The 24,966-nt window shown below is 49.0% G+C and overlaps 8 protein-coding genes across 8 annotated transcripts; 1 reads left to right on the top strand and 7 right to left on the bottom strand.

The window, feature by feature from the left end:
• Nucleotides 1-1,200: 1,200 nt before the first annotated feature.
• On the bottom strand, nt 1,201-3,733 carry DEU56DRAFT_748824 (uncharacterized protein; the record flags this gene model as incomplete). The annotated part of the gene is given in 8 exon segments (XM_041349382.1): nt 1,201-1,401; nt 1,502-2,223; nt 2,279-2,501; nt 2,554-2,738; nt 2,771-2,976; nt 3,164-3,401; nt 3,462-3,521; nt 3,538-3,733. Coding segments are annotated over 8 exon segments (2,031 nt in total), but the record flags the coding sequence as incomplete, so codon positions are not given.
• A 179-nt stretch (nt 3,734-3,912) lies between these two features.
• On the bottom strand, nt 3,913-6,004 carry DEU56DRAFT_874297 (uncharacterized protein; the record flags this gene model as incomplete). The annotated part of the gene is made up of 10 exons (XM_041355935.1): nt 3,913-3,994; nt 4,264-4,649; nt 4,695-4,863; nt 4,999-5,170; nt 5,224-5,293; nt 5,336-5,495; nt 5,549-5,666; nt 5,704-5,726; nt 5,786-5,894; nt 5,962-6,004. 10 exons carry the CDS (start codon nt 6,002-6,004, stop codon nt 3,913-3,915), a joined length of 1,332 nt encoding a protein of 443 aa, XP_041201503.1.
• Nucleotides 6,005-7,010: 1,006 nt separating this feature from the next.
• DEU56DRAFT_699092 (uncharacterized protein) lies at nt 7,011-7,419 on the top strand (the record flags this gene model as incomplete). The annotated part of the gene is made up of 2 exons (XM_041347289.1): nt 7,011-7,118; nt 7,168-7,419. Coding segments are annotated over 2 exons (360 nt in total), but the record flags the coding sequence as incomplete, so codon positions are not given.
• A 4,507-nt stretch (nt 7,420-11,926) lies between these two features.
• On the bottom strand, nt 11,927-14,633 carry DEU56DRAFT_841765 (major facilitator superfamily domain-containing protein). Its single transcript, XM_041355011.1, has 11 exons — nt 14,408-14,633; nt 14,241-14,348; nt 14,072-14,186; nt 13,949-14,016; nt 13,763-13,893; nt 13,507-13,709; nt 13,215-13,444; nt 13,021-13,156; nt 12,758-12,966; nt 12,524-12,698; nt 11,927-12,456 (listed from the first exon to the last, which is right to left on the bottom strand). Exons 1-11 carry the CDS (start codon nt 14,540-14,542, stop codon nt 12,365-12,367), a joined length of 1,602 nt encoding a protein of 533 aa, XP_041201501.1. The 5' UTR covers nt 14,543-14,633; the 3' UTR covers nt 11,927-12,364.
• Nucleotides 14,634-15,943: 1,310 nt separating this feature from the next.
• On the bottom strand, nt 15,944-18,188 carry DEU56DRAFT_919537 (major facilitator superfamily domain-containing protein; the record flags this gene model as incomplete). Its single annotated transcript, XM_041358279.1, has 11 exons — nt 15,944-16,089; nt 16,152-16,326; nt 16,360-16,595; nt 16,647-16,782; nt 16,843-17,075; nt 17,124-17,335; nt 17,395-17,525; nt 17,575-17,642; nt 17,698-17,812; nt 17,869-17,976; nt 18,036-18,188. The coding sequence occupies 11 exons, from the start codon at nt 18,186-18,188 to the stop codon at nt 15,944-15,946; spliced, it is 1,713 nt and encodes a 570-aa protein (XP_041201500.1).
• Nucleotides 18,189-18,919: 731 nt separating this feature from the next.
• On the bottom strand, nt 18,920-19,368 carry DEU56DRAFT_748828 (chaperonin 10-like protein; the record flags this gene model as incomplete). Its single annotated transcript, XM_041349383.1, has 3 exons — nt 18,920-18,970; nt 19,026-19,211; nt 19,279-19,368. The coding sequence occupies 3 exons, from the start codon at nt 19,366-19,368 to the stop codon at nt 18,920-18,922; spliced, it is 327 nt and encodes a 108-aa protein (XP_041201499.1).
• A 403-nt stretch (nt 19,369-19,771) lies between these two features.
• Nucleotides 19,772-23,162, bottom strand: DEU56DRAFT_905344 (uncharacterized protein). Its single transcript, XM_041356710.1, has 4 exons — nt 22,931-23,162; nt 22,275-22,873; nt 20,779-22,228; nt 19,772-20,723 (listed from the first exon to the last, which is right to left on the bottom strand). The coding sequence occupies exons 1-4, from the start codon at nt 23,007-23,009 to the stop codon at nt 20,041-20,043; spliced, it is 2,811 nt and encodes a 936-aa protein (XP_041201498.1). The 5' UTR covers nt 23,010-23,162; the 3' UTR covers nt 19,772-20,040.
• Nucleotides 23,163-23,284: 122 nt separating this feature from the next.
• DEU56DRAFT_841746 (uncharacterized protein) lies at nt 23,285-24,907 on the bottom strand. Its single transcript, XM_041355010.1, has 6 exons — nt 24,752-24,907; nt 24,642-24,664; nt 24,423-24,581; nt 24,013-24,366; nt 23,614-23,965; nt 23,285-23,559 (listed from the first exon to the last, which is right to left on the bottom strand). The coding sequence occupies exons 1-6, from the start codon at nt 24,871-24,873 to the stop codon at nt 23,382-23,384; spliced, it is 1,188 nt and encodes a 395-aa protein (XP_041201497.1). The 5' UTR covers nt 24,874-24,907; the 3' UTR covers nt 23,285-23,381.
• Between the last annotated feature and the right edge of the window lie 59 nt (nt 24,908-24,966).

Here is a 24,966-nt window from a genome sequence, read left to right as displayed (position 1 = left end):
ATCGCTGTTTTGGTTTGAGGAATATTGTTTCTTCGTTTTATTTATTTGATGTATATTGTATATCCCTAGTTACCTTGCAATTGCTTGACAAGGTTTCCAGACGTTCACGTGACCCGTTCCATTACGGATCTCCTTATATGGGACGATGGCTGTCACTCCATATCCCACTCAATGCTACCGGCATTTCTGTTCAGTCTGACGAGCTTGGATGATGCTACTAGCATGCACGATTATGTCGTAGTCAATGATGGCGACATGCAAGAATTTATTCTCCCTGAGGAGCCCGTGGATGTAAGGTGCGTCATTCATGACACGTGTTAGATAAATCGGCTCATAACTTAAAGGGATCACACGTCCCATCAGCGCTTGCAGATACTTCTAGTACAAGTCACTGATCAACCATTCAAGGCTTCAGAAACGGCATCAGAGAGTCATCTCAACCACATCCCCACACACGCCATGTCTCCTCATGAGTTCTCCCCAATATCCTCTACAGCTAGTTCTGCGGCATCTTTGAGTTTCTGTCCCCGCTCTCCACGGTATGTTCATCTCATTCCCAATGTTGAATCATACTGAGCACCAGATCTATTCTCAGACTCAACAATTTCCTCCTGGCGTGACTTCATTCTGTCCCGCCACGCACCCCGCCGAGTCTTTTACAGAAGACTATCGTCTTCAGATCCCTCTTCACCAAAACCCTTACCTTACCGTTCTCGAAAAGATCTCCCCTGAGCAATTCACACGTTGTCTTGAGCTCCTTCACACGTCCCTCCCCATCGAGCTCAATGTGGTGCGTGATGTCATGCCAAAGCCCAACGGATTCGTGCATACCGTGCTTGAGGCATACAACAATCATTGTGGGCTCATCCTCCGCCCTGATGACGTCTGGACCGTGATCCTCACCCAATTCAGCTTCTTCGTGAGCGCAAACACCGAGCAGCTCCGTTCGCATTTCGTAGCGCACGAGGGCCAGGAAGAATTAGATATAAGTATATACCACTGTCTACTTTTGCTTTTGCAATGCACTTCAGTGACAGCCTCACGCATGCATCTCTATCGCAGTCTCTTAGTTCTATCGCGGTCTCTTAGTAGCACTCTGCTTGGCCATGAAAGTGACAGAGTACATGATTCTGTAGTACTGATGTTCACGTCAATGAGGCGATCTACAAGCCAAAGTAACTCGCAAGATGAACACTATGATCAGGTAATTTTATACAGCAAGAATGGTAGTGCGCCGAGTGCTAAAATGCTACATAACATAAGGTTGCAAGCCAAAACACGACAGAACTTATTACATATATGTGTGGTCTTGAAACTGTTAAAAGCAGATGTGCAGTTTCCTCCACCGAAATTGTTCATGAAAGCTCTAGAGAAGGCTCGTGTTAGTATGACAGTCCAAGGCTTAGTAGTAGGTACAAACTCACGAGCCTGTTAGCACTTGGCAATCTGTAAGGAGGTTACCAGAACCTATGCCAAGCGCAGTCAGTTAGCTGTGGGTGACAGTCAGGTGAGGGGTTGAGGACTCGCCTTGGAAATCAGATAGATATACCATGTTGTTAGTAAGGTGATATTGCACGTGTTGAACAAAGCATAAAAACAGTCCGATGACTGCTTCTCTGCCCTCTAGACTATGGGCGGGGACGGCAGAGTTGTTGTTGATGTACTTGACGAATTTTCCGCTAATCCGCTCCTCGATGAGATAGTTTGCGCCGAGGTCGTTGTTGGGGTCATCGGGAATGGCTAGTGCCGCACGAACCAGCCTTAGACGTGGTAACTCAACCACGACATCTTGGCTCACATTGCCAGTCTTGAGCATCTCGTCAACGAAGGTGTACGCCATACCGAGCAATGATGTGCCCCAGTAAAGGCAATTCACCTCGTCGAGTGTCTTTTCCAGCTCATCCTCCCTTGCAAAGCGGCAACGCCCCATGGTTTGGCCCTTCCGAAAAAACACGCGTTTAGCTACAACCTGCTCGGCTGACAGAACAGATGGTGGCAGTGATGTAGACATGGATGGGACAACGTCTGCATTTGAAATCAAGGCAGGGTGACACGTTTTGAAGCTTCCTGCCAAGCCAATCATAGATTTGGAGCTGGTGTCGATGGTGAGTGCGGCGACAGTGTACTTGCTATCAGTAGTACTGAATGGTGTAGAAACGAGCGCTGCGAAGCCAATGGAAGGGATGTCGAAGAGACGAAAGGTGATAGGGACACATCCAGCACCTGTCATCACATAATGTGAGCTAGTTGAGCGATTCTAAAAGTTCAAGGCACGTACCTATAGTAGAGGATGCTTGTTTTCTAACATTTCCCTGAGCTTTCATGGCCGCTTGTAGTTGAGATTGGCTGGGTAAGAAGAGTTTTTTTGATATGAGAGCGCTTGCTGCTAAGACAGGTTGCGACTGTTCCAGCTTTGAAGGGCCGCCACAGACATTGGATTGGTCTTCATCCTTTGAGACATCGTCACCTGCCAGGACCTCGCTAATTTCAGATATCGGAAACTGTGGTATCAAATATGGTTAGACCTGCCAATATACGAGCACCTCAACTCACCTTCCTGGAGCGCTTGCGTGCAGGGCGGCGTGGTGGCGATGGGCTAGAATCGTTGCTGCTACCTTGACTTTGCAGTACCCTTTTCTTTGCAGGGATACTAGAGGCTGATGTTAGTACATTTTGCACATCAGCGTCGACACTTGGTGCAATGTTCTGTGAGATTGAGCTAAGTGTGAAAAGTATCACTGAAAACATGAAAAAAGACCTACATTGACACATTGCTCTTGCCAGAGCAACACATCCTCGAACTGCGCATTTGTCATTACAAGAAGGATGGCGACACGGGCGTTTGCAAAAAATTTGGGTGTGGGGTCCTTGGGTGTTGCATGCACGAAGAATTCTTGTAGGACTGGTTCATTAGCACCAATGGATGGTTGTCTCGGGTCGTAAAGAATCAACTTTGGTGATTTGTGCATTTCCAGGCTATAGAGGGAGAGAGAGTGGCTGCGCGACCACTCTGCCCATAATGGTTCGAGCTGGTTGATTACCTCGGACTGGAGCTGAGCTAGGGTAATGTTGAGCGCAACACGCACATCACGTTCGATATTCTGTAAATTTCGCAAGTTGAGAGCAGTGCGAGTTAGAATTAATATAACCTACACCAACTAACACTGTGCCCGACTTTCCCTCTGGTTTCAGGTGATGTAAGGCAACTCGAATCATGACTTGATGGAAGCGGCCTGACGATGCTGCCTGAGCCATCTTGCTGCGATGCAGCTGGTGCACGGCATGATTGGGCGTATATCCCATGCTTGTGTGTGCAGGAACTGGAGGAGGAAGCATTTTTCCGCGGTCACCTGCCAGCGTGTGGGCTGGATGGCCAAAGCGCTGACTGGGAAAGATGTTGTCTATAAGATAGTACTATTAAGCTTCGTACACAAACCGGAAGCCCTCAGAGCATGACAAACCTCCACGTTGCGCTGCTGACATTGCTTTTACCAGCTCAGGTCTCGAGGGCCCCTCAGCAGCTGTGAAGTCTGTGACATGAATGATAATGAATTTGATTAGTTTTGGACGACTCGGACTCATCAAAGTTGGACTCACCAATGCTTGTAGCTTGCTGGCCTCGAGTCTGTTCTATAGCTTTACGTCCCTCGTAATGCTTTGTGCAGGTCGGGCAACATGTACGGCCTGAGCCGTCTTTACCACGCACGTATGTAAATGGTACAGTTGATTCGAAGCTGTGTGTTGCAACGCTGACAAAGTCTCCAGCTGTTTGGATTCATGGGGGTAAAGTCTGCCATGGTGGATTCAGAGGACGAGCAAGGGATGCTGGAGGCTTTTGAACCATGTTAGACATATAATAGTCCAAGTGATTTGCAGTCACGGTTGTTCTTTTGAAGTGTGATTCTCAAGTGATCAAATAAAGGTGTCTGTCTTCCCAGATCCTGTAGCATGATAGCTAGCCCTTCGATGCACTGGACCGACCGACTGAGCCTGACTCGAACACGTCAGAAGACACCATGATCAGCATGAGACCAACTAACAGAATTTTCTTGCTTTGAGCATCACGATCCTGAGCAGTTGTTCGAGGAAAAGCAAGAAGAGTTCAATAAGGTGGTATGCGATACTGACACCAGTGATACCAGCCTCAAACAGGAAATCAATTGTACTACAATATCAATGGCACCAACAGATGCGGACTAAGATAGACTACAGTACTACTCGACTTGCTGAATCTAAATTGCCTCCTCATCTGTCCAGGTAAACTCGTAGAAGTCAGACTCTTCATCTGATGAGTTGACTGCCGCAGATTCACCAGTGGGTACACGATATCCAGCCCCTTCAACAAATGGCGGTAAATCCAGAACATCCATCTCCTCAGACCCAATTAGTTTTTCACCGTCGCATGGGATCTTTGGCTGTGCGGTGATGACACTTCGAATGGGATCCTCGCCTTCAATGGCTCGAAAGCACATAAGAAGACCTGAATACACGTCCCAGATATTGTCACGAGTCAGTACAGTATGACCGAGCTCAGACATGAATGCCGTAGCCTGCTGGGAGAATTCCTGGGGTACCAAGAGAAAAACGGGGTGATCGGAAGGAGCGTATGTTTTCCGGACCTCCTCAAGTGAGGAATTATCGACGATCACCTGCAAAACATTAATATATGGACAAGAATGTGTCTGACAGCTTACAGAGAAGTCCCGACAATCAAATTTCTCAGGGCAATCGAAGATATCATTGGGGCGACCATGTGGTAGGATTTTGTGCATGTTGAAGCGGGGTTTAGTGTTGTTGAACTTATCGGCAAAAAGATCGAGCTCATGCTGGAGCCACGGAATGAAAACAAAGTGAAATACAAGTCTATGTTCCACACAGTGTTAGTGCAAGAAGTATCAAAGACATAAAAGAAGAACCTTTCGAGTGCATCATCCGGGTTATAGATGCCTGCACTCAAACCGAAATCGAGAATATCTTCGAAACCCGGAGTCCAGCGACAGGCGCAATTGGCTCCAGAAAATTTCTGGCTTTATATTGCGATGGTCGCCTCTGAACTTGTGCTGCAGGGTGCGTGCTAGACCTGGATCTTGAAGATGACGAAGCATGGTGTGACCGTTCGCAATCCCGTTGTTCTCTGTGCCCGGATCGCTTTGGGTAACGAGAGGCATAGCTTGAATGATTGCATTAGTAGGCTGACAATTGAGACTGGATGCAAATAATTACCTCCAAGGCTTTGGACCGTGTCACAATACCAGCCACAGATCAAGCGTGGATTGTGATTGGTCCACCAGATCTTGAGCCAGAGTATTCACCCTGAGAACGGCTCGATACCAACATGTAGGAAGAGCTGAAAACGACGCCACTTGTCGTGTTGGTCAAAAACCCAAATGTCGTGAAGACCTGCAGTCCAAAAAGTGCTGCGTTTGAGCCGGCGACTCTTCCGGCGCTGAACTTCATCTGGATGGTGAAGGTTCATGTACCGCAGTATTAAGTCTCTGAAAACAATTCAATCAGTGTAAATGTGTAGCGACAGAACATCATATACAACCTTGGAACCATGATATGTTCCTCTTGCCTAAGGGTTTGCTTCATGTCGTGCGAGCCCTGTTTGGGGAACCGTTGACGAACACGCTCGATGGCAGGTCCAATGCTTTCAATTGTGTGTGCTTGACCACGGGCAGACAGTAACTCCCCACTGTGAACGTCGCTTTTTCAAGAGGCTCAGTCTGATAATTCAAACATCAGAAGCTCTGTTTGAAGGTATGTTTAGGTAGCTATGACTCACGATATATTGAACTTGCTAGTCTCCTGGTGTGCCCGAAGACGAGAGATGATCTCTTGATTGCTGTAACCATTGGCAACATACTGCTCTACAAGCGGTCTTATGATTGCATCTGGAGCTGCAAAGTAATTAGCGCCAGTGTGATTGAGTTAACTGAACCCAGTTTCAAATGCACTTACGACTAACAACACCTCTCCCGTTTTTGCCTTGCGGGTTGGGCATTAGAGCAAGCCTTGAAGCGCCAGCCTGCGTCAGTGGTTCAATGAGAAGATATATTGCTACAATGAACCACGGATTCACAACTTACAACCCCCTCGGGCCCGCTGAGGAATTTAGATTGCCATTCTGGACAAAATCACTCTAGTAGAATATAACTAGGGATATACACGAAGAGACAATATTACTGAAACCAAACAGCAATCGGACGTTGAAAATCTGTCCGGCATCTCGGGAAGTCGAACTGTAACCAAACATCCACCATAGATGTAGGCATTATATGATCGGACACTGTTACGTATAGGGCCCGTGCGGCACGATGGCAAAATCTCAAGGGCCCATTTAAATTTTGCAAACCAATTTTGCAAGATCACTTCAGATGCTCCCTCGACTCAGACAGTGCGTCACGGCGATTCGAACACTCACAGGCCTCAAGCTCGAGTAGAATTCCAGCTCATTTCTTCACAGGCTAGTGCTGTGAACGATTTTTTCGACGACGAGAAGTTATGCGCACCCCTTCGAGGACTGCTTCTTGCATTGGAGCAATTTGGAGGCTTTGGCAACGGACAAGAAGCATATGTGATTCTCGCATGATTCCGCAATATTCAATGAGTACGCTTTGACGCCGGCACAGCAATCATACACTTCAAGTTCTACCATCTCTCCCGTCCTGCTTCAACTTTTATATCCACCACAGTCCATAACATGGAAAGCCCTTCACCACGACACTGTTCTGCACCTGTCGACACCGGCCTCCCAACGAGCGAGCGAGTGCCAAGCTAGACTGGGATGAGTGCGACACTTACGGACTTACTAACAGGGATAGGATCAAACAGCGTACAGCAAGCGAGGAACCTCCTGTGGCCGTTGAGGTAGGCCCTGCTAAGGATGTGTAAGTGTCAATTAATTGGTACGGGATATCCGAGGTCTGACTCCGCGGGGTCAAAGGTCAAGAGCCGATGAACAGATCCTCAACGACCGTCAAGCGCTTCCCATCACTCAAGAACATGATAAAGACGTTGATTCAAAGTTTTGGGCGACGTACGACAAGGTTTCGACGGAATATGACGCTGACTTCCTTGAGCGTGCGAATGGCGATATGGGCATCATCTTGACTTTTGTGCGCTCATTTATATGCCTTGTCTATGCACATCTAACAGGCGAACCAGGCTGGCTTATTCTCAGCCGTCAACTCTACTTTCATAATCGGAATGCAGCCTAACCCGGGAGAGACCACCAACATGCTCCTGCTCCACCTGATCCAAATGACAGCTAACGGCACAAGCGCTGTAAATGATATCAGCAATCTTTCCTCGTCCACGGGGTATCCTCCTTCGACTATCTGGACGCAAACACTCGCCTATGCCAGTCTCTCATTTAGCGTTTTGGCCGCGTTTGGGGCTGTGATGGGAAAGCAATGGCTCAATTCGTACAAGGCAGCTCGCGGAAGAGGGTCTCTAGAGGCACGCTGCATGCAGAGACAGAGGAAACTGGATGGGCTGGAATATTTTCACCTCCAGACGGTCTTGCAGGTGTTCCTTATCCTCCTCCAGATCTCCCTGCTCCTCTTCGGTTTGTCACTCAGCGCCAACATGTGGATGCAGCAAACGACGATATCCAGCGTCATCATCTCCACCACAGCACTTGGCATCCTCATTTATGCAGGCACTATCTTTGTGTCGATGTTGCGTCCGGACAGTCCTTTCCAGACACCAGGAGCAGAGCTATTGGGGGCTATCTGCAAAAAAATCCTAGCAATCTGCGTCCATTTCCTCCCGTACAGGTTGGGCAGATTGGGCAGAACTTTGACTCCTGATGGCACATCCATTAAATTGTCTGCCATCCGTTGGATACTAGAGACGTCCACGCACCCAGAAGTTGTCGAGGCTGCAGCTGCGATGGTACCTCTCGTGCAATGGCCGCGGGACCTTGATGCTTCTGCAATCTATGCACGCTTACGTGATAACTTCGAGGCGTGTCGTGACAGGGAGGAGGTATTTGTGAAGTGTGGCAAGGCCATGGCCCATCTTTGCAGCCAGTCGCTGAAAATCCGTCTACGCCTTCGCTGGAGAGACGTTTATACCCGGGATTGTTGGGGAGGCAAGAGCCGTTTCATTCGCGATGCGTTCGTGGACAGCCATAACGCCTGCAAACAGCTGATGAATACACAGAAAGAGGTCGATGAACAAAAGCATAGGGCTGACGCACGCACCGCTCTAAGAACAATGGTTGTCCATGGGTATTGCCGTTGGTCTTCACTTCCGGACGATGAACGCTTGATTTGGAATGGTGATCTGCGGTGGTGTCACAGTAACGGGCTAGCGCCCAAATATGAAGAATTTGACTGGCTTATCGACTACCTAGCGGACGAAGCAGGCAACAAAGGAGATGATGAGACAGAAGGTGATGCTCTGCTCGCGCTGAGTGCCATGCGTGGACTAGGAAGCTCTACGAAACGAGGCCCCTACATCACGGCGCTTATCCGCTGTATGGGCTCCACCAGACCTCCGCGAGTCCGGCATGCTGCGCTGAGAGCTGTTTCTGATGCTCGAGAAGAACTAGCTTCCATCACGCATGAGTCGATGCCACCGGGTGTGGATGCAACACTCCTGGACAAGCTTTCTTGCGCTATTTTAACTGCCGTACATCCCAATCATGACCAGACAGTCCATAACAGTCTTTCCGACGCCTCTTTCCACTACAGTCGAGACTGCTGCTACACCCACCTCATCTTTGCCCTGGCAACGAATGATGAGTGGCGTAAACGTCTAGCCCGTGATGGTCATCTCGAGCGGTGCGCTTCTCTAGTCGAGAAGGCTCTGGAACTCAAGAATTGGATTCACGAATTCTACCTTGCTGGGATCTTCGCGTGTATCGATCCGTCAGACAAGGTTCTCTCTCTCAGCCCTGCCCAGGAGAGGTTGTGGACACTCGTCAGGACAATATGGGGCGAGGAAATGAAATTCATCTGGCCTGGTCCTATCATGGTAGTACCAGACGTCGTGACAGTGACTAGACAGTATCTGCGAAGCCGGGATAACAATTTTTTGAACGGTGGGCTAGCGGATCTCGCTCGAGATGTACATAAGGCTTTGGAATCATTGCAGAGCGGACAAGAATTCCTTGTGACTGTCTATCTAATCGCTCAGGCTGACTTTGATGATGCACTATCCTCCATTCGGGGCTTGGACGATGAGCTGCATCGTATGATCGAGAATCCAAAGCCTTTGCAAAAACACGATAGGTCTTTGGGGTCTTGAACGAAATTCTAGGAGCTTCGTTGGTATCTAATCTTATGCATATGCATCTTTTGCGCTGCCTCCTTGTGCACCGTAATTTTACACCGGGGTCGGTAGATTTATGGCTTCAAGTTGGTTGTTGGACATTGAACGTTGATCAGCTAGCAGTTGCCAGTTTGGCAGTTACTAAACGACATATTAGTACTAGTAGTCTGTTTCGTGCTGAACGGAGACCCATGGTAGGTTGGTACCAATCATCACTCTTGAACTTAAATTTAAGCTTCGACGTTTCAATTCTGACCGCTGTTGTTTTCGAATCAGCAGCCACATTTCGCATTTCTCCCTTAGCCTATCGGTTTGGAGCATTAATGAGGGGCTTGACCCCCCAGAACTCTACTCTGTGTTTCACCTAGCGAAACCAATCAGATGAGACTGAGGACACATCACTGGACCTCTTTACCCGCTTTCCCGTATCTCTCAAGTGGCCTGAAACACCTTTGGATCTCTGCCAGCATGAGCTTCCGAGTCCGTCTAGCTCGCCTGTTTTGCGTCCTCACCAACAGTCGAGCCCATTAATAATATTGTCAAGTTCCTCTAGACATGGTATCTTGCACTTTGAGCAATGAAACCAACACTACCCAGTTTTTCCAAACATCGGGAGTGGCCCCGTCTCATTTTGACCATTACTACATACCCCCAAAAAAAGACATCTGCCGCACGCATAGACGACATCTTCGTTCTTGTCACTTCGCACGGAATTACATCACCGTGACGGCTTGATGACAAACTTTGTCTGCGGACTGCAACATTATTCACGTTCATGACATTCACCTGCACGACGTCCTTGAACACTTCAAATCCAGTACGTCGCACTCAATTTCAGCATGAGCAATGAATATGGAGACATTAACCAACATGGCATGGATATCGATAGAATGCGTGTAAATAGCTGTTTGTGTCTTTTTATTTCCCTCGAGCGATCATGACAACCTGACACACACGCAAAGTTTAAACAGGGTCTCAGCTTAGCAGCGTGTATAACAGGTAAATATCGTTCGTTCATTCTCTCCAGGTGCTACAGATATAGCTAATTATATGTGCGTCCCAGAATATCCGGCAGTCTCAAAATATATCTCCTGTAAGGTACCTGTACCCAAGATACCTAACCTAACTCCGAAGAATCCGATGAAATAATACAACAAAAATGGTGAACGAAGGGTCGAAACATGTTGAACGAAGTGTGTTGTAACAAGTAAAGTGGGGTGGAATGAAGTGAAGTGGTGGTATCGCTCATGAAATTTAAATCCTGCTGTAGATTAAACACTACAGAGGATGTAGGACGTTCCAGGTATCATGGAGCAGTCGTGGCGTTCTGGAGCTGCGACCAAAAAAACGACGGTAAGCCATCTTCCCGCGAATTAAATGACCATCGCAACTTACATGCGTTTATGAACAAGACAGCGTACATAATGTTTGCTCGCGCTCATGCAATGACGCAGTAACAACCTCCCGAGCCTGACTGCGACTCTTCCTCAACTGGCGTCGACGATGCAGGGCTTCTCTCATCGTCGGCCTTTGAAGCGGACAACACAGCGAAGATGTTTGAGAATGAGTCCATTGCGGATGGAAAAGACGAGGGTGTGGCTTTTACGAGTGTAGAAAGCTGTTGTCTGGGAGATGGCAGTTGGATGAACTGCTAATGGACGAGAATCAAAAGTAGGCTGAGTTGAGTTGATGGAAGTCGTATGCAGTTTCAGAGCACTTTTATACTTTTGTACTGCGACTTGACCATCGAGAGAACACTTCAAAATCCCGTATGTTCCGACCCAAATCTAATTGTCACCAAAATATCACCGTGTCCGACTGAAACGTGCCACACGTCCGCCGCGCTTGGAGCCCGCATTAATGTTGACGTAGACAATAAGCAAGCCAGCTAGCAATAGCGAACTGCATATCGGATACTATATCGTGTGAGCATTCCGATGGGTAGGGGGGGGCTTGACAATAAGGTCGTCCTAATTAGGCAACCGTAGTATTCATTGCGCCCCGTTGGGTGATGACTGATTTTGGTCGAGGTACCTTTCACTTTGCAATACCGTCCTGAAGTCTATTGTTCATCGGGATCGGGCGACCGTACTCTTGACCAGGGGCGTGAACTTCTGGGGCATCCCTGCTCCGATCGAAGTTAATATAATCATTGGTCCCAGCGAACCTGAGTCACCTCGGGAATCGGTAAATGATATCCATGGTCCACCAGGGGCAGTAATGCTTGAGCATGTCCCTGGTGCGACATATTACGTGTGACAAGCACGCTGCGCTGTGATTGTACTGAAGCTTTGAAGCCTAAAGAGGCCCACATGTCAGGAAATATTATTCTGACTCAATCCACTGGGTAGAACAATGCGCCACGCATTCAAGTCAGAAAATATGACAGTCGACGTCATGCCACCGTCGGAAGCCTCAGCTGTGTGCATCATTGCCAGGCTATCATTCCTGATTGCCGTCCAGAGTCCAGACTCGGTTCATGACAATCGACATTCCAAAGCCATCAGGTGTACCTTGTATCCCAAATAAACGTACCAGTAACAGTCATCAAGGGAATGCACGCACAGAACTTGTCCATTCCATCTACCACGGCGATCTAACGAACTCAAGTGGTGCATGGCTCGTTTAACTGACACAACGTATCCGCATGCCGTGGGAATCAAGGGGAGAAGGCACGACACGAGTCTCGTGCTCGCGGCTCACCACGTAAGAACACCAAACCATACTGAATTCCATTCTACGTGCAATACTACGAAAACACTTGTAGGTCGATGTCTTGTCATGGAGTACGGGGAGGGAACAAAAGAATTGCCATGCAACCGCTGCAAGTTAGGATGTATGAGTTTATCATCAATCTGGTACTTCAAGTTGTAGGTATACATACCGCACAAAATCAAGAAAAGCAGGGGGTCACGCCCTACAGGTAAGCAACGAAACGACAGAAAATTGCTAGAGAGTTGTAATGCCAGTGGTAATGAGTGTAAGGTGGTATGAAGAATTAGTGACAGAAGACGATTCCCTCTGATGTTGAATTAGGGTTCGATTCGGGAATGGAGTACGATTGAGAAGGGGGTGCGTGTGCTCAGGCCTTAGGGCTTTGGTCATCATGCTTGATAGTTTTCTTGTCTCCGACAATCCCAACACCACGGAGGAAAAGCGCTGCCAGCAGTGCCGCTATTCACAAGGACAAGACGTCAACATTGAAGACACACTCAACACATGCTGAATTCGCATTGCTCACCCATAAGCGCAAACGAAGCGCCCGTCCATTGCGCAGATCTATACCCCTTAAGCTGTGCGGACTGCGGCGCGTTGGTGCCAGCAGAGTTGACGGCAACACCAACGTCAGCAGCCTCGTTTTTGACCACGATGTTAAACACAAGCGTAGATACAGTGAGACCGACTGCAGTGCCAACCTATCCCAAAGAAATTGATCTTACAACAGGATAGCCGCGGATGTTGCATCGCCACTTACCTGCGTCATAGTTTGAAACAGCGCTCCGGCCACGCTGCGCTCGTGTGGAAGCGCATTTTTGGCGATGAAAATTGTGCCAGAGGAAAACACAAAATCAGCGCCGAACACGACGAGAACCGTGGACGGGAAGCCAAAGGCCCAATACGTCGCAGACGGATCAATCAACGCAAAGAGGATGGCGGCCAGTGCTGTCACTAGCGTTCCACTGACTGAAACACGAGTCAGCCCCCACGTGTAATAATATTCCTCGCATAGAGTCGTACCTGCAAAGACGACCAAAGGCAATTTGCCAACAAACATTGCAACAAAAACGTTGCACAAACAGCCGACAACGAACAATGGAATGAACCGGATCATCGTTTGTATCGGTGTGAGCAACAGGTAGTTCTGGTAATACAGCTAGGACGGAACATAGTCAGTGACATCGTGCCTGCCGAGGAACGGAACGTGGACGTACCTGAACCCAGAAGCTCCAGCTAATGAAGGCACTCCAATTTAAGAATGCGATCACAAGGATAATGGCCATCCGGCCCTTGGCTCGTGTCCAAAGTGAGAGTCTCATCAATGGCGGTGGCGTCCATGCGGACGGTGTCATTGATGGATCATCACTAATTTGCTCCAAGTATCGCTCCCAAAGCAAGAACAGCGAGACCATGAAAACGCCGACGATTAGAAGCGCAATAATATCTGGCGATAATCGCGTAATTTAGCGATAACGCAAATATATGGTACAGACGAGGTCCTCTTACACGGAGTTTTCCAGCCTTGAGAAGCAACTTCCCCTTGACCAAGTACAAATACAATCAGGACCAAACCAATGGTGACGAGGGAGGCGCCGATCCAGTCGACAGCTTCGATCGAGGTAACATCGGCATCGAACGAAATCATACCGGAAACACCAGCTAGAGCAGACATCGCTGCAACCAAATAGAATGTGGACCGCCAATGGGTCCTGCATGAGAATATAAAAAATACACCGTCGCGCATACATAATTTATGACGCACGAGGACAGTTGTGTAAGAACACCGCCGATGATCATACCAAATGCGCCGCCCACAGGAGCACCCGCTGCAAAAGTTGCAAATGCTATTGAACGCATCCTAGATGGAGGGAACGCATGTGCCAGGATACCGAGCTGACAAAAACACTGCATGAGAACTTTCGGTTCACAGAGTAGACAAGATACTCACTGCAGACGGAATTGTAGCGGCGGCACCAAGGCCTTGAAAGGCGCGCAAAACGACGAGGGTGGTACCATCTGTGACGACACTGTGAATGGACGGAACTGGCGGACAAGGGAAAGGCTCACTCACTCTGTGCAAAACTACAACCAAGAGAAAATGCAACCTGACAGATCGTACCGATCATGAACGCCGTTTTTCGACCATAGATATCCGCCAGCCTGCCAAAGAACAAGAGAAGGCAGCCCTAAGGTGGAAAGTGAGCCGGAACGCAGAAAGATGAAGCGAAACGAAGGCGCACCGAGCTGAGCGAATATGCAGATACGAGCCACTGCAGCTCTTCTTCCTTCATATTTAAGTCCTTTTCAATAGTTGGGAGCGATATAGAGATAGAACTGGAATTAGTGGTCTGTAATTGATAAAGATGTCACAAAACTGTCGCAGAACATTATTACGATGAGGACATACATTGACCGCCATTGCAGCAGTGCATGTCGCAATGATGCAGACGGAGCGCCAATGACTGCGCTGGACGACATGGTGCTGAGTCTTCTCGAGGTTGAGATCCTGAGTGGCCTGGCTAGACTCCAGCTCCTTGGACATTACTTCTCGTGTTTCCTGAAAAATTGGCGGTACAGGACTCAAGGAGGGCGTTAATGCAAGGACGTGGCAATAAAGAAATAACCAGCAGAACGCCAGCTCTATTTATTATAGGATTCATCATGGCCGCAACCGAACAAGCCATATTATATTGTAATGAACTTCTCCTCTTATGTGTGCGTCGGGTCAGCAGTCCCGTGGAACCGATGACATAATTGGTATATTTATAAATTCCTCAAACAGTTTATCGATCCACGAACCATCATCAGCTCACTCAATTGTATATTGCAATTGTCGGCCATGTACATTATTCCAACCCAATTCTAAGAGGGTATACCAATCTTACGGAGCCATAGAAAAGTCTTACAGCTCTGTCAGTAGCAAGAAGCACTGCGGCAATCCGAGGCACGTAAACGGAAGACCACGATGCTCGACATCCCATCGAGGTTCAACATTCGTTGAACGACAGCGATCTCGTCCAAAGACTAGATACAGAAGAGAGATAGTCATCCCTTCTTCATCTTGAACCTTCCCGTAAGTAACATCCAAATCTAAATCCATCCATTCCACGCCAACTACCCTAAAAGATCTGCCAAATACCGTCCTGATTCCTGACACCACGATCGATTGTACGCCGAACTGAATCGAATCGAAGCACCCATCCCGCTTTCTAGCCTCCTCAACTTCTAATTCTAAAGATGTTGAAGATGCTGGAAAGCAGAATGAGCCCGTATCATGCAACATCATGCACCAACGCTGTCATTACGACGCCAATTCACCACAACGAATCGAATCGAATCGAAGCGCCCACCCTGCATTCTAGCCACCTCGACTTCTAATTCTTTTAAATGTCGAGGAAGCCAGAAAGCAGAATGAGCCCAAGGCCAGTATACTGTACACATGGGAACAACCTACAAGCCACCTCAAACGTTTTATGATAACGCTATCTAAGAATAAAACGAAGCAAAAGTTCCGTCAAGTTCGAATTTCGAAAAATAGCTGCAAATCAGAAAAAGGATCAATAAGTTATGATCATCGCGACATCACTACACTACATGTCACGCACACAAGGCCCAACTTAAGGGAGGGTAACGCTAACGCTCTACGGGTAAAAGAAAAAAAAACAACAGAAAGAAACAAGAACATGCAATGAAAGAGTCAACAATGACAGCGTGCGCGGGTACCGTAACTATAGCTATTGACTACATAAGGAGAGGAGGAACTCTTGGTTATACGATTAATGGTAATGTTGAATTGGGTTTGTGGGTTCCTGTGGAGTCTGGAACGAGTGGAGTGCGGTGCGGTGCAATGAGATTTGAATAAATGCAATGGGGCATATAGGAGTCCGTGATGGCATGAGTAGCGTCCGTCGTCCATGCTAGGTATAGGATATCGATCTCTTGCTTAGTTGGGGTTGGGCATAGCCGGTAACTCAGTTTGACTAGACCCAGGGTGTACAGCCATAGTCTGATCAGAGTCAACATGCCTGATGACCCTCTGGTGTCCCACGATCCCAACACTACGGAGGAAAAGTGCAGCCAACAACGCAGCTATAAAACAAAAAAAAATCGTGAATAACGCGCTCTCGATAAGCCAAATGCGCAGTTCTCACCCATAAGAGCAAACGCGGCAGAAGTCCATTGCGCATCTTTGTACCCTACGAGCTGTGCAGACATAGGCGCATTAGTGCCACTAGAGTTGACAGTGACACCGAGCTTGGCAGATTCCTTGTCAACTACGGTGTTGAACACGATCGTGGAGATAGTAAGACCGAATGCAGTTCCGATCTATCCCAAAAACATGTTAGCTTGGAACAAGACAGCGTTAGTTGATTGACCGGAACTTGCCTGTGTCATAGTCTGGAACAGTGCTCCGGCGACGCTGTGTTCATGTGGCAACGAGGTTTTGGCGATGAAAATCGTACCGGAAGAGTATACGAAATCAGCGCCGAACACGATGAGAACCGTGGACGGGAAGCCGAAGGCCCAGTAAGTTGCAGTGGGGTCAATCAGCGCAAATAAGATGGCGGCAGTCGCAGTCAGAAGGGTTCCGCTAACTGGATCACGAGTCAGTTTCACATATTAATACGCCACACATGAAACCTTACGGGCAAAGATGACCAAGGGCAATTTGGCAACGACCATCGCTACGAAAAAGTTACACAAACACCCAACGATGAACATGGGAATGAATCGGATCATGGTTTCTACCGGTGTGAGCAACAGGTAGTTCTGATAGTACAGCTAGAACGGACCCATATGTCAGCGTCATCGTTCCTGTCTGGCAACGGAAGATGGATGTACCTGAACCCAGAAGCTCCAGCTAATGAAAGCACTCCAATTCAAAAATGCGATGGCAAGGATAACGGCCATCCGGCCCTTTGCCCGCGCCCAGAGAGAGAGTTTCATGAGCGGTGGCGGTGTCCACATCGATGCCGCTTTCGTTGGGTCTTCGTCGATAATCCGTTCCAGGTGCCGCTCCCATACCAGGAATAGCGCAACCATGATAACGCCGAGAATAAGGAGCACGATGATATCTGTTAATGATTTTAGTCATGATCGGTAAGCTACGGTGGCGTGCTTACAAGGAGTTTTCCAGCCATCTGAAGCAATTTCTCCCTGACCAAGCACGAACACAATCAAAACCAAGCCGATAGTGACAAGCGAGGCGCCGATCCAGTCAACACGTTTAATTATTTCCGACGATGGAACATCGGCGTCGAATGAAATTAGTCCGGAAATGCCTATCAGAGCCGAAGTCGCTGCAGCCATGTAGAATACGGAGCGCCAGTGCGATCTGCCGTGACATCGTGAGAATACTGCATCATGTATCAATAATCATGTATCATGACGCACGAGGAAATTTGAGTCAGGACACCGCCGATGATCATGCCGAATGCGCCACCGACAGGAGCGCCGGCCGCAAATGTTGCGAATGCTATCGAACGTGCTCTAGACGGAGGGAATGCATGTGCTAGGATACCGAGCTGAGAAAGTGATGAATAATTTTGCTTTGAACAGCAACAAATTACTCACTGCAGAAGGTATCGTGGCAGCACCTCCGACACCTTGGAAGCCACGTAATACGGCGAGAGTCAGACCATCTGTCATTGCAATGTTAACGGACGGAACATGAGAAAGATTAAGGGGCACGCCCACCTTGTGCAAAGCCACAACCAAGAGAAAATGCAATCTGGCAAAGAGTACCGAGCATAAAGGCTTTTTTCCGTCCATAAAGATCCGCCAATCTGCCAAAGAACAAGAGAAGACAACCCTGACGTGAAGTGAGCTATGATGAAGGTTAGACAACAAAGAAGGAGATGAACTCACGGAACTGAGAGAATATGCAGATACGAGCCACTGGAGTTGTTGTTCCTCGATATCTAGATCCTTCTCAATGGTTGGAAGTGAAATAGATACAGAAGTAGAGTTAGATATCTACAATGAAAAAAAGATGTCACAAAGGATCTGCGAGAGGGGGTATGGTGGAGACTCACATTAACCACCATTGCGGCGGTGCAAGTGGCGACTATAAAAACGGAACGCAAAAGACTGCGTGGTGGGCCATGGTGCTTGGCGGGCTCGAGGTCAGTTAGTGAACGACCGAGCTCCTTACCAGCAGGAGTGGTCAGATGTTGCTCCTTGGACATTACTTTTCGTGATTCCCTGAAGGTTGAACGGTGCAGGGGAGGGACGGGAATGCAAGAGCCTAACGTGGTGATGGAGCGGTTGACATCTGGGTTTTATAGGATGCATCACCGGAATGGAGACCGAGGTGCAACAGGAATGCTACTAAGCGTGTTTATCGCAACCCCTGCCAAAGGCGCTAGTGAAAACCCTAATTGGGCCGCATGAGCCGCAAGAGCCGTGTAGGTGTCCGGCAGGGACGCATTTCACTACTAAAAATCATCACGCAAATCGTTCCCGGTCTCAGTCAGCGTAAATATAAGCTTAATCAGTGTAACCTAGTCGAGGAAACAGGTCTACACCGTATCAAGCTTAGGCTATGACCCCCGCGGCTATGAGCACGGCAATGCAACTAGCTGCAAACTAGCCAGCACTGGCCAGCACTAGCCTCACATAATTACATTGCACTCGTCGGCCATGCTGCACAAGGAAGCGTAGAACCTTACTTTCATATATAAAATCCCAACCACGCACACAGCGCATGCCCCCATCGTCCCTACTTGCAGGAAACTCCCAAACCCCACCTATCATGTCCATTACCGCAAAAACTCCCCCTTTCCATATTTCACAATCACCTCGGCAGATTGAGCGGGGCATGCATTGCAGATATATTGCGGATAGTGCGTGAAAACAAGACCATATAAAAAAAAAATTAACGTATAAGATGATGCTGGCGCGTGTCCCCAATTCCCAATCACTCCTGGATCTTTGCAAGGATCTCTGCATCCTTGAACAAAAAGTATTCCTGTAAAATCCCAATCAGCTAAAAGCCCTAGACTCCATACGAAATAAGAACCAACCTCATCTCCTACTTTAATCGAATTCCCTCCCCACCCGGGGAGCAATACTCGATCCCCAGCCTTGACTTGAGTGGGAACGACGTTTCCATCCTTATTAGGTGCTCCAGGGCCAACGGCAATCACAGTAGCTTCGGGTAAAGGCGTAGTCGTCGATGACGAGGGAAGGAATATCCCAGAGGCTGTTTTCTACTCCACCACAGCGCACAAGTACAACATTAGGTATAACACACGTCATAACTATTCAATTACGCACAGTCTCAGGCTTGAACCGCTGGACCAAAACACGGTCGAGCAGAGGAATGACAGCTTTGATGGTCTTGAACGTAGCCTGGGCAGCCTGCATTCTCATCGTCAGTGTTACTGGCCGCATAGACTCGCTCACTTACCATGATTTAGATAGAAAGCTGGAGACAAGGCGAATGGGCAAAGCTAAAGAAAAAAGTTGCGCACAGAACTTTCCCGACTTTTTGGCCGTTTTATTTGGTCCAGGCAAATATCTTCTCACCAGCACGTGGTCTAAGTTATGGACGCGACGCGTTCTTGGCCGAAACACTTGGAAATAATTTCTCCTTCACCTCAAACACACTCGCGAAAAAATTTACAGTCTAATGACGATGATCATGAAGCGCCCTCCAAGGCCTCCAAAAAAGCATACAATGTCTAGTAATGTGACAACTCTACAACACGATGTGATGCCAAGCAAAAAAATAAAATAATAGGTACCAAAAACAACAAATGGAAAATACCTTGTTAAAACATTGATCATGACAATCACCGGAGTCATAGTTGGGTAGTGCTCGTGATGCAGGTATGTATATGTATGTATGTATATATGTATGCACTAATGAAAGACAAAAAAAAAGACGGACGCATTTATATGACGAGTAATACGCATTGTAGGCAGGCGCGTTGTAGGGTGCGAATGTAAGGAGGGAATAACGCTTGTGTAGAAAAAGTAACGCACGCACACGTACATGTAAACGTGCAAACGTCCGCGAGTCGTGCATCGTGCCCTTCACCCAAGAACCATATCATCGCCACCAGGAGGCGTCAAATCCCACATCTCCTGCCCACGCCCCCCATCATCCCCACCCCGTCGCCTCGGAGGCGGCTGCCACCCATTCTGCACAAGCATCATCCTCGTCTCCCGAATCACGCCCGTATCCACAACCCCAGATACAGTCTCCGCCCTCCTTCGATTTTGTATCGTCCCAAAACCAGAGCCCGATGGACTCCCTCGTCGTGGTTGAGGAATAACAGCCTGAGGCTGGTTGGCAGGAGGAAGAACGGCTCCACGAGGTCGAACAGTCAATTGCGCCGCAACAGGTGGAGGATTCACAGGCGGCATCAACAGATGTTGCGGGGCGATATGATTAGCAGCAATCGTTCCTCCCATCCGCTCCCGCTCCCGCAATTGTCGTTCCCTCTCAGCTCGTCTCTCCGCGCGCGCTTGCGCAGCTTCAGAAGCAGCGACAGCCGCAGGCGTCTCCCCATCCCCACCATCCCCATGACCATGCTCCGTACCGTGAAGATGCTCCGTAGGCTCCTCAGCTTCATCTCCCTCCTTCACACTACACCAAAACCGGTGTCCTTCGCTCCATGCCGTGCTCTGACATTCCTTGCCACAATATTTCGCTTTTCGGCATCGTCTGCATTTTGCAAACTCTCGCGGATAGGTCTCCCAGCGCCCACACAGCACTACACGTCATTAACACCGATCCATTCATTCTGTGGTAGGAAATTAATAACTCACTGTTCGCACATTGCCGTATTCCACCACGACTATCATCCTTCCGACACGCATTTCGCATGATCACACCTGCCCAGTACGCAATTTCCGGAGGAAGCTTAGGTGGCGGGTTGGGCAGCTCGCTCTCTGTCAAGCTAGGGCGGAACGTAAACCGCTCTACCAGAGAAAAGACATTCGTCATTCGTTGGGGTTGCACCGGGGTAGTAAGCGGCGCTTTCTCCTTCTCCTTGCCCCGCGCAGTAGCAGATGCAAACGCGCGGAGGAACCCATATTGTTCTTTCACCGGAGGCGTAGGCGAAGGGGCAGGCACAGGAGCGGGGATATTCCGCGTCCCGCTGGGTCCAGCAATAGGCTGCTGTTGAGGACGAGGACTAAGATTAGCAGCCGCAGGATGGAATGATGGGCGTTGCTTATAAAATGCCTGCCGCACATGCGGGTACTTGCTGAGATACGCGAGGAGTTGGAGACTAAAGAGCACGTCCTCGTCTCTGAACGGACCTTGGTCGGGATCGCGGTGGTGGTGGTGATGGCTCGAGGTGCGCACTGTGTTCATGGTGGCAGTCGGGGTAGGGTGCTCGCCACGATTGGCAGCTGCGCCTTCTCGGGCAGGTTCCTCACTGTGCGGGATATTCGCCATAGGAGGGGCTGCAGGGAGGGGAACAGCCGTAGCGCGGGGCGTTGCATCTGGGGCAGCGCGAACCCTCCGCTCAGCCAAAGGGACATCAACTCCACGGAGACCTCGTGCAGGAATCGTCTCGTCCAAGGCTCCTGGTGCACCAGGTGGCGCACCCATAGCAAAATCATCATTCGGCTCCAGCGATACAATACCGTCCTCCACGCCCACTGCCATCCCATCCCCGCCCTGCTCATGGTGAATGATAATATGCGCATCCGTATTCACTTGGAGAGGTGCAGGTCCTGGGGCGGCGTCTGAGACTATACCCACAGCACGGCGTGGACGCTGAGTGAGCGTCATCGATCGTGAAGGCTGGCGTACACGGGGTGCCGAGACAGAGGGAGCTGCACCGTCATCAGTGTCCTGCGACATATCGACATCTGCATCACCATCATCCTCAGTTTCAGTCTCAGGTCTTGAGTTGTCGGTCGATTCGTCAGGCGATGCGGTAGTAGGGCGGACGCGATGAGGTCTTGCACGTATTGTGGCAGGCGCGATTACAGGATCATCCCAAACACGGCGGGCAACAATGGTTCCACTGCGCTCACGAGCATTGACCAGAACAGTTACAGTAGGTGTATCTGTACCTTGAGGTGTGGGATTAGCAGACGTTTCGGCAGAAGTATCTGCCTCATGAGATGAGGATGAGGAGTGACGGGTGTAGTAAGGTCGTTCGCGGGAGGTTACTTGCACTTGAACAGGGGCAGGTGTTTGGTCTAGATGCACAGAAATGTCGGAATAGGAAGGCTCGGTACCGATATCCGCCATTGATGCATCCTGAAGAGGTATAAGTAAGGAGATGACACGCAATAGAAAAACGGACATCTTGGATTGGATCGATACGGGATGTAATGAATTCCGTGCGGTTAACCGCATCAGCAGCGATTTGACGTTGGAGTGCGCGGTGGAGCTGGGCGGCTTCTTCTCGCTGTCTTTGTTCGTGGAGTGCGGTCCGACGGGCGAGGCGTTGCTCGCGAGATTCACGAGGTAAACCGGATGCACTTGAACTTGGACCGATGGCAAACCCCTTATGAGCTAGCCATGACTCGAGGATACAACCGACTACTTCAAGGGCGCCAGCCTGGACGATGCGACTCCGGATTGGCTCGCTGCCTCTTATACCGATATTAACGATACTCTGAAGAGCCAAGCTAAATCGATAGGCGGCGTGCTTATCGTAATTTTGAGGGTTGATTGTGGGGATGAGCTTTGGAGGGCGTGAGTTTGGAGGAGAAAGACCGTAGATGTAACCAGGGTTCTCTGGGGGAGGGGGACATAAGCAGTAGTCATAAAGAATGCGCATGAGACGCTCGATTGCGCCGTCCATTGTCATGATCTCGCGTATTCGGGCTGAAGTTGAAGTTAGATATGTGAGATGGTGTAAGGAGGTGAATAGCGGGAGTGGCGAAGATGTATCGAGACCTGAAGGATGAATCAAATTTAACACATATAAAGCATATAGAAATGATTTGAACTTACCTCGCCTATCGTAGCATTGGGAGGTGATGCAAACGCAAGCCCTATTCTGAGCGGGAAAAGCATGATTTGATTCACGCATGACGTGCGAGTCGACAACGACGAATGATGTCGTGAATGATGTTGAAAGTGATGAATCGGAACAAGTTGATGAATACTTTGTTCGTGCTCGCTGTGTTCGGCGATGAGTTCGAGGGATATAAGAAAGGAATGAAGGGATGAGTGGATGGGGTTTGTGGTTGCACTGCACAGGCGGACGATGACTGAGACGTTCCTTGTTTGTATTTGTTGTTCTTGTGGCATTGTTCGTTGCAGTCCCATTCCACATCATGATTTTGATATTGAATCAGTGATTATAATTCTGGTTGCAATCGTGTCTCACTCACACGCGCGGATCCGTTATGACAAGATTAAGATTATATCCAATAATATTCCAATGAATATGCAGGTATACCTACATTATAACGCACTTGTCTTTCATTTTCTTACTTTTCCTACTAGCCCCATCCTCGTTCTTCCGTTTCCGCTCCTCCTCTTCCCTCTGCCGAATCTCCTGTTGCCTCTGTCTCCGCATATATATCTCATGCGATCGTGCGTCTTCTTCCGCTTGTAGTTGTCGTGCTAGTACCGCACTGTACAATGCACATCTCAGTAATTCATCTCGGATAAAATCACATAAATCTTACTCTGGGTTTGATTCCATCTCTAGAGCATGCAATGCGCTTTCCGCCGTGTGTCCAGCAAAGTCGCCTCCCGCAGGCGTCGAATGAACAAAATCCGAGTCCACAAACGTCGAGCCAACCCCATCGACGTCTTCTAGTCGCTCCCACACCACCGACGACTCTTGCAGGAACACATGATCCGTGACCAAACTGTAAAGCGACGAGTCCTCCCCCTCTCGTTTATGCAGCACAGAGAGGTGTGAGTTTCGGAACAATGCGACAAGCGACCCAGGCTGTAACGTAGACGCAAGCTGGAACAGCCCATGGTACGTCAATTGAGACTTGGTACTCTCCAAGAACGCCTGTGCCACCAGCGCTACAAATCCATCAGCAATAAATCTCGCATAACAAATTAATACACACCATGTTCGATCTTCTCTCTATCCTTCTCTGAATAATTATCGCTTGGACTATTCGGGCCCGCATAGCCGCTCGGCCCGCTCCCCGCCTGACTACTACCCCCCGCTTCCCCTTCACCCCACACATCCACACTCAATAACCGTCCCCTCGTGATATGATCCGCGTCCGCAATAAGCGTCACAGCAGTATCATAATCACGCACATGCTGTAACACTCTGTTCTCCTCACTCCCAGGGTCAACAAGCCACCCATGCACGAGCTCTATCCCTGCCTGCTCGAACAGCATCAACTCCCCACCTTCTCCTGCAGGTCGAAATGACGTAGCCCCTGTGAAGACAGGGTTGAGGTCGAGGCCCTCTATTACAATATAAGCTGTCTCACTAATGACGAATGAGAAAGAAGTGAATGCGTACTGGTGGTACTAGGCATGATCGAGAGCGCAGCAGAGACATCAATATCCGGACAGCTCATGAGGAGATATTCCCCCAGGAGCTGCGCAAGGAACTCATATGAGACCGTCCCGCGCTCATACGGCAGGACTTCGATCTCTCCTCGCAGGATCAAAATATTGCCTACACATTCCAACGCGCTACATCAGCGTCGATCTCCCGTCAGAGTACCGGGACACTCACAAATAGCAATGAACGAACACGGCCTGAGGAGCGCCAATTTATATGGTGGTGTGGTAAGTAATAAGTACGTTGAGCCTAAAACACATGCCGCAGTACAATAACATGCGCACCCATTAAAATTCTGCGTAATGATCTTTAATCTACGCTTTGTTTCCGCGCTTCCAAACGCGATTTCCTTGAGGTACCAGACGTCTGCTCTTGATGCATGGAGGGTATCGGCGCGCTCTGTCATGAAAGCTGCGGTTGGGGTTAGTGACCAAGAAGCGCGAACGCCGAAGAGCGTGGCGGTGCAGCCATGGTAACCCATTTTGGGTCGAATTTGAAT

The sequence above is a fragment of the Suillus clintonianus genome (genome assembly GCF_016758775.1).
Source record: "Suillus clintonianus strain FC179 chromosome Unknown DEU56scaffold_170, whole genome shotgun sequence".
NCBI lineage: Eukaryota > Fungi > Basidiomycota > Agaricomycetes > Boletales > Suillaceae > Suillus > Suillus clintonianus.
The sequence above is the reverse complement of the archived record's forward strand: the minus strand, read 5'-3'. Positions and strand labels throughout refer to the sequence as shown.

Coding starts and splice junctions, on each gene's coding strand:
- DEU56DRAFT_841746 (XM_041355010.1), bottom strand. CDS start 24,873: ATGACAGAGCGCGCCGATACCCTCCATGCATCAAGAGCAGACGTCTGG. Junction 24,367..24,422: donor GATCATGCCTAGTACCACCA/GTACGCATTCAC, acceptor ATATTGTAATAG/AGGGCCTCGACCTCAACCCT. Junction 23,966..24,012: donor TAGAGAGAAGATCGAACATG/GTGTGTATTAAT, acceptor ATGGATTTGTAG/CGCTGGTGGCACAGGCGTTC.
- DEU56DRAFT_841765 (XM_041355011.1), bottom strand. CDS start 14,542: ATGTCCAAGGAGCTGGAGTCTAGCCAGGCCACTCAGGATCTCAACCTC. Junction 14,017..14,071: donor TGGTTGTAGTTTTGCACAGA/GTGAGTGAGCCT, acceptor GTGTCGTCACAG/ATGGTACCACCCTCGTCGTT. Junction 13,157..13,214: donor GCTGGAGCTTCTGGGTTCAG/GTACGTCCACGT, acceptor GTTCCGTCCTAG/CTGTATTACCAGAACTACCT.
- DEU56DRAFT_905344 (XM_041356710.1), bottom strand. CDS start 23,009: ATGCGTGAATCAAATCATGCTTTTCCCGCTCAGAATAGGGCTTGCGTT. Junction 22,874..22,930: donor CCAATGCTACGATAGGCGAG/GTAAGTTCAAAT, acceptor TTCATCCTTCAG/GTCTCGATACATCTTCGCCA. Junction 22,229..22,274: donor GTATCGATCCAATCCAAGAT/GTCCGTTTTTCT, acceptor ATACCTCTTCAG/GATGCATCAATGGCGGATAT.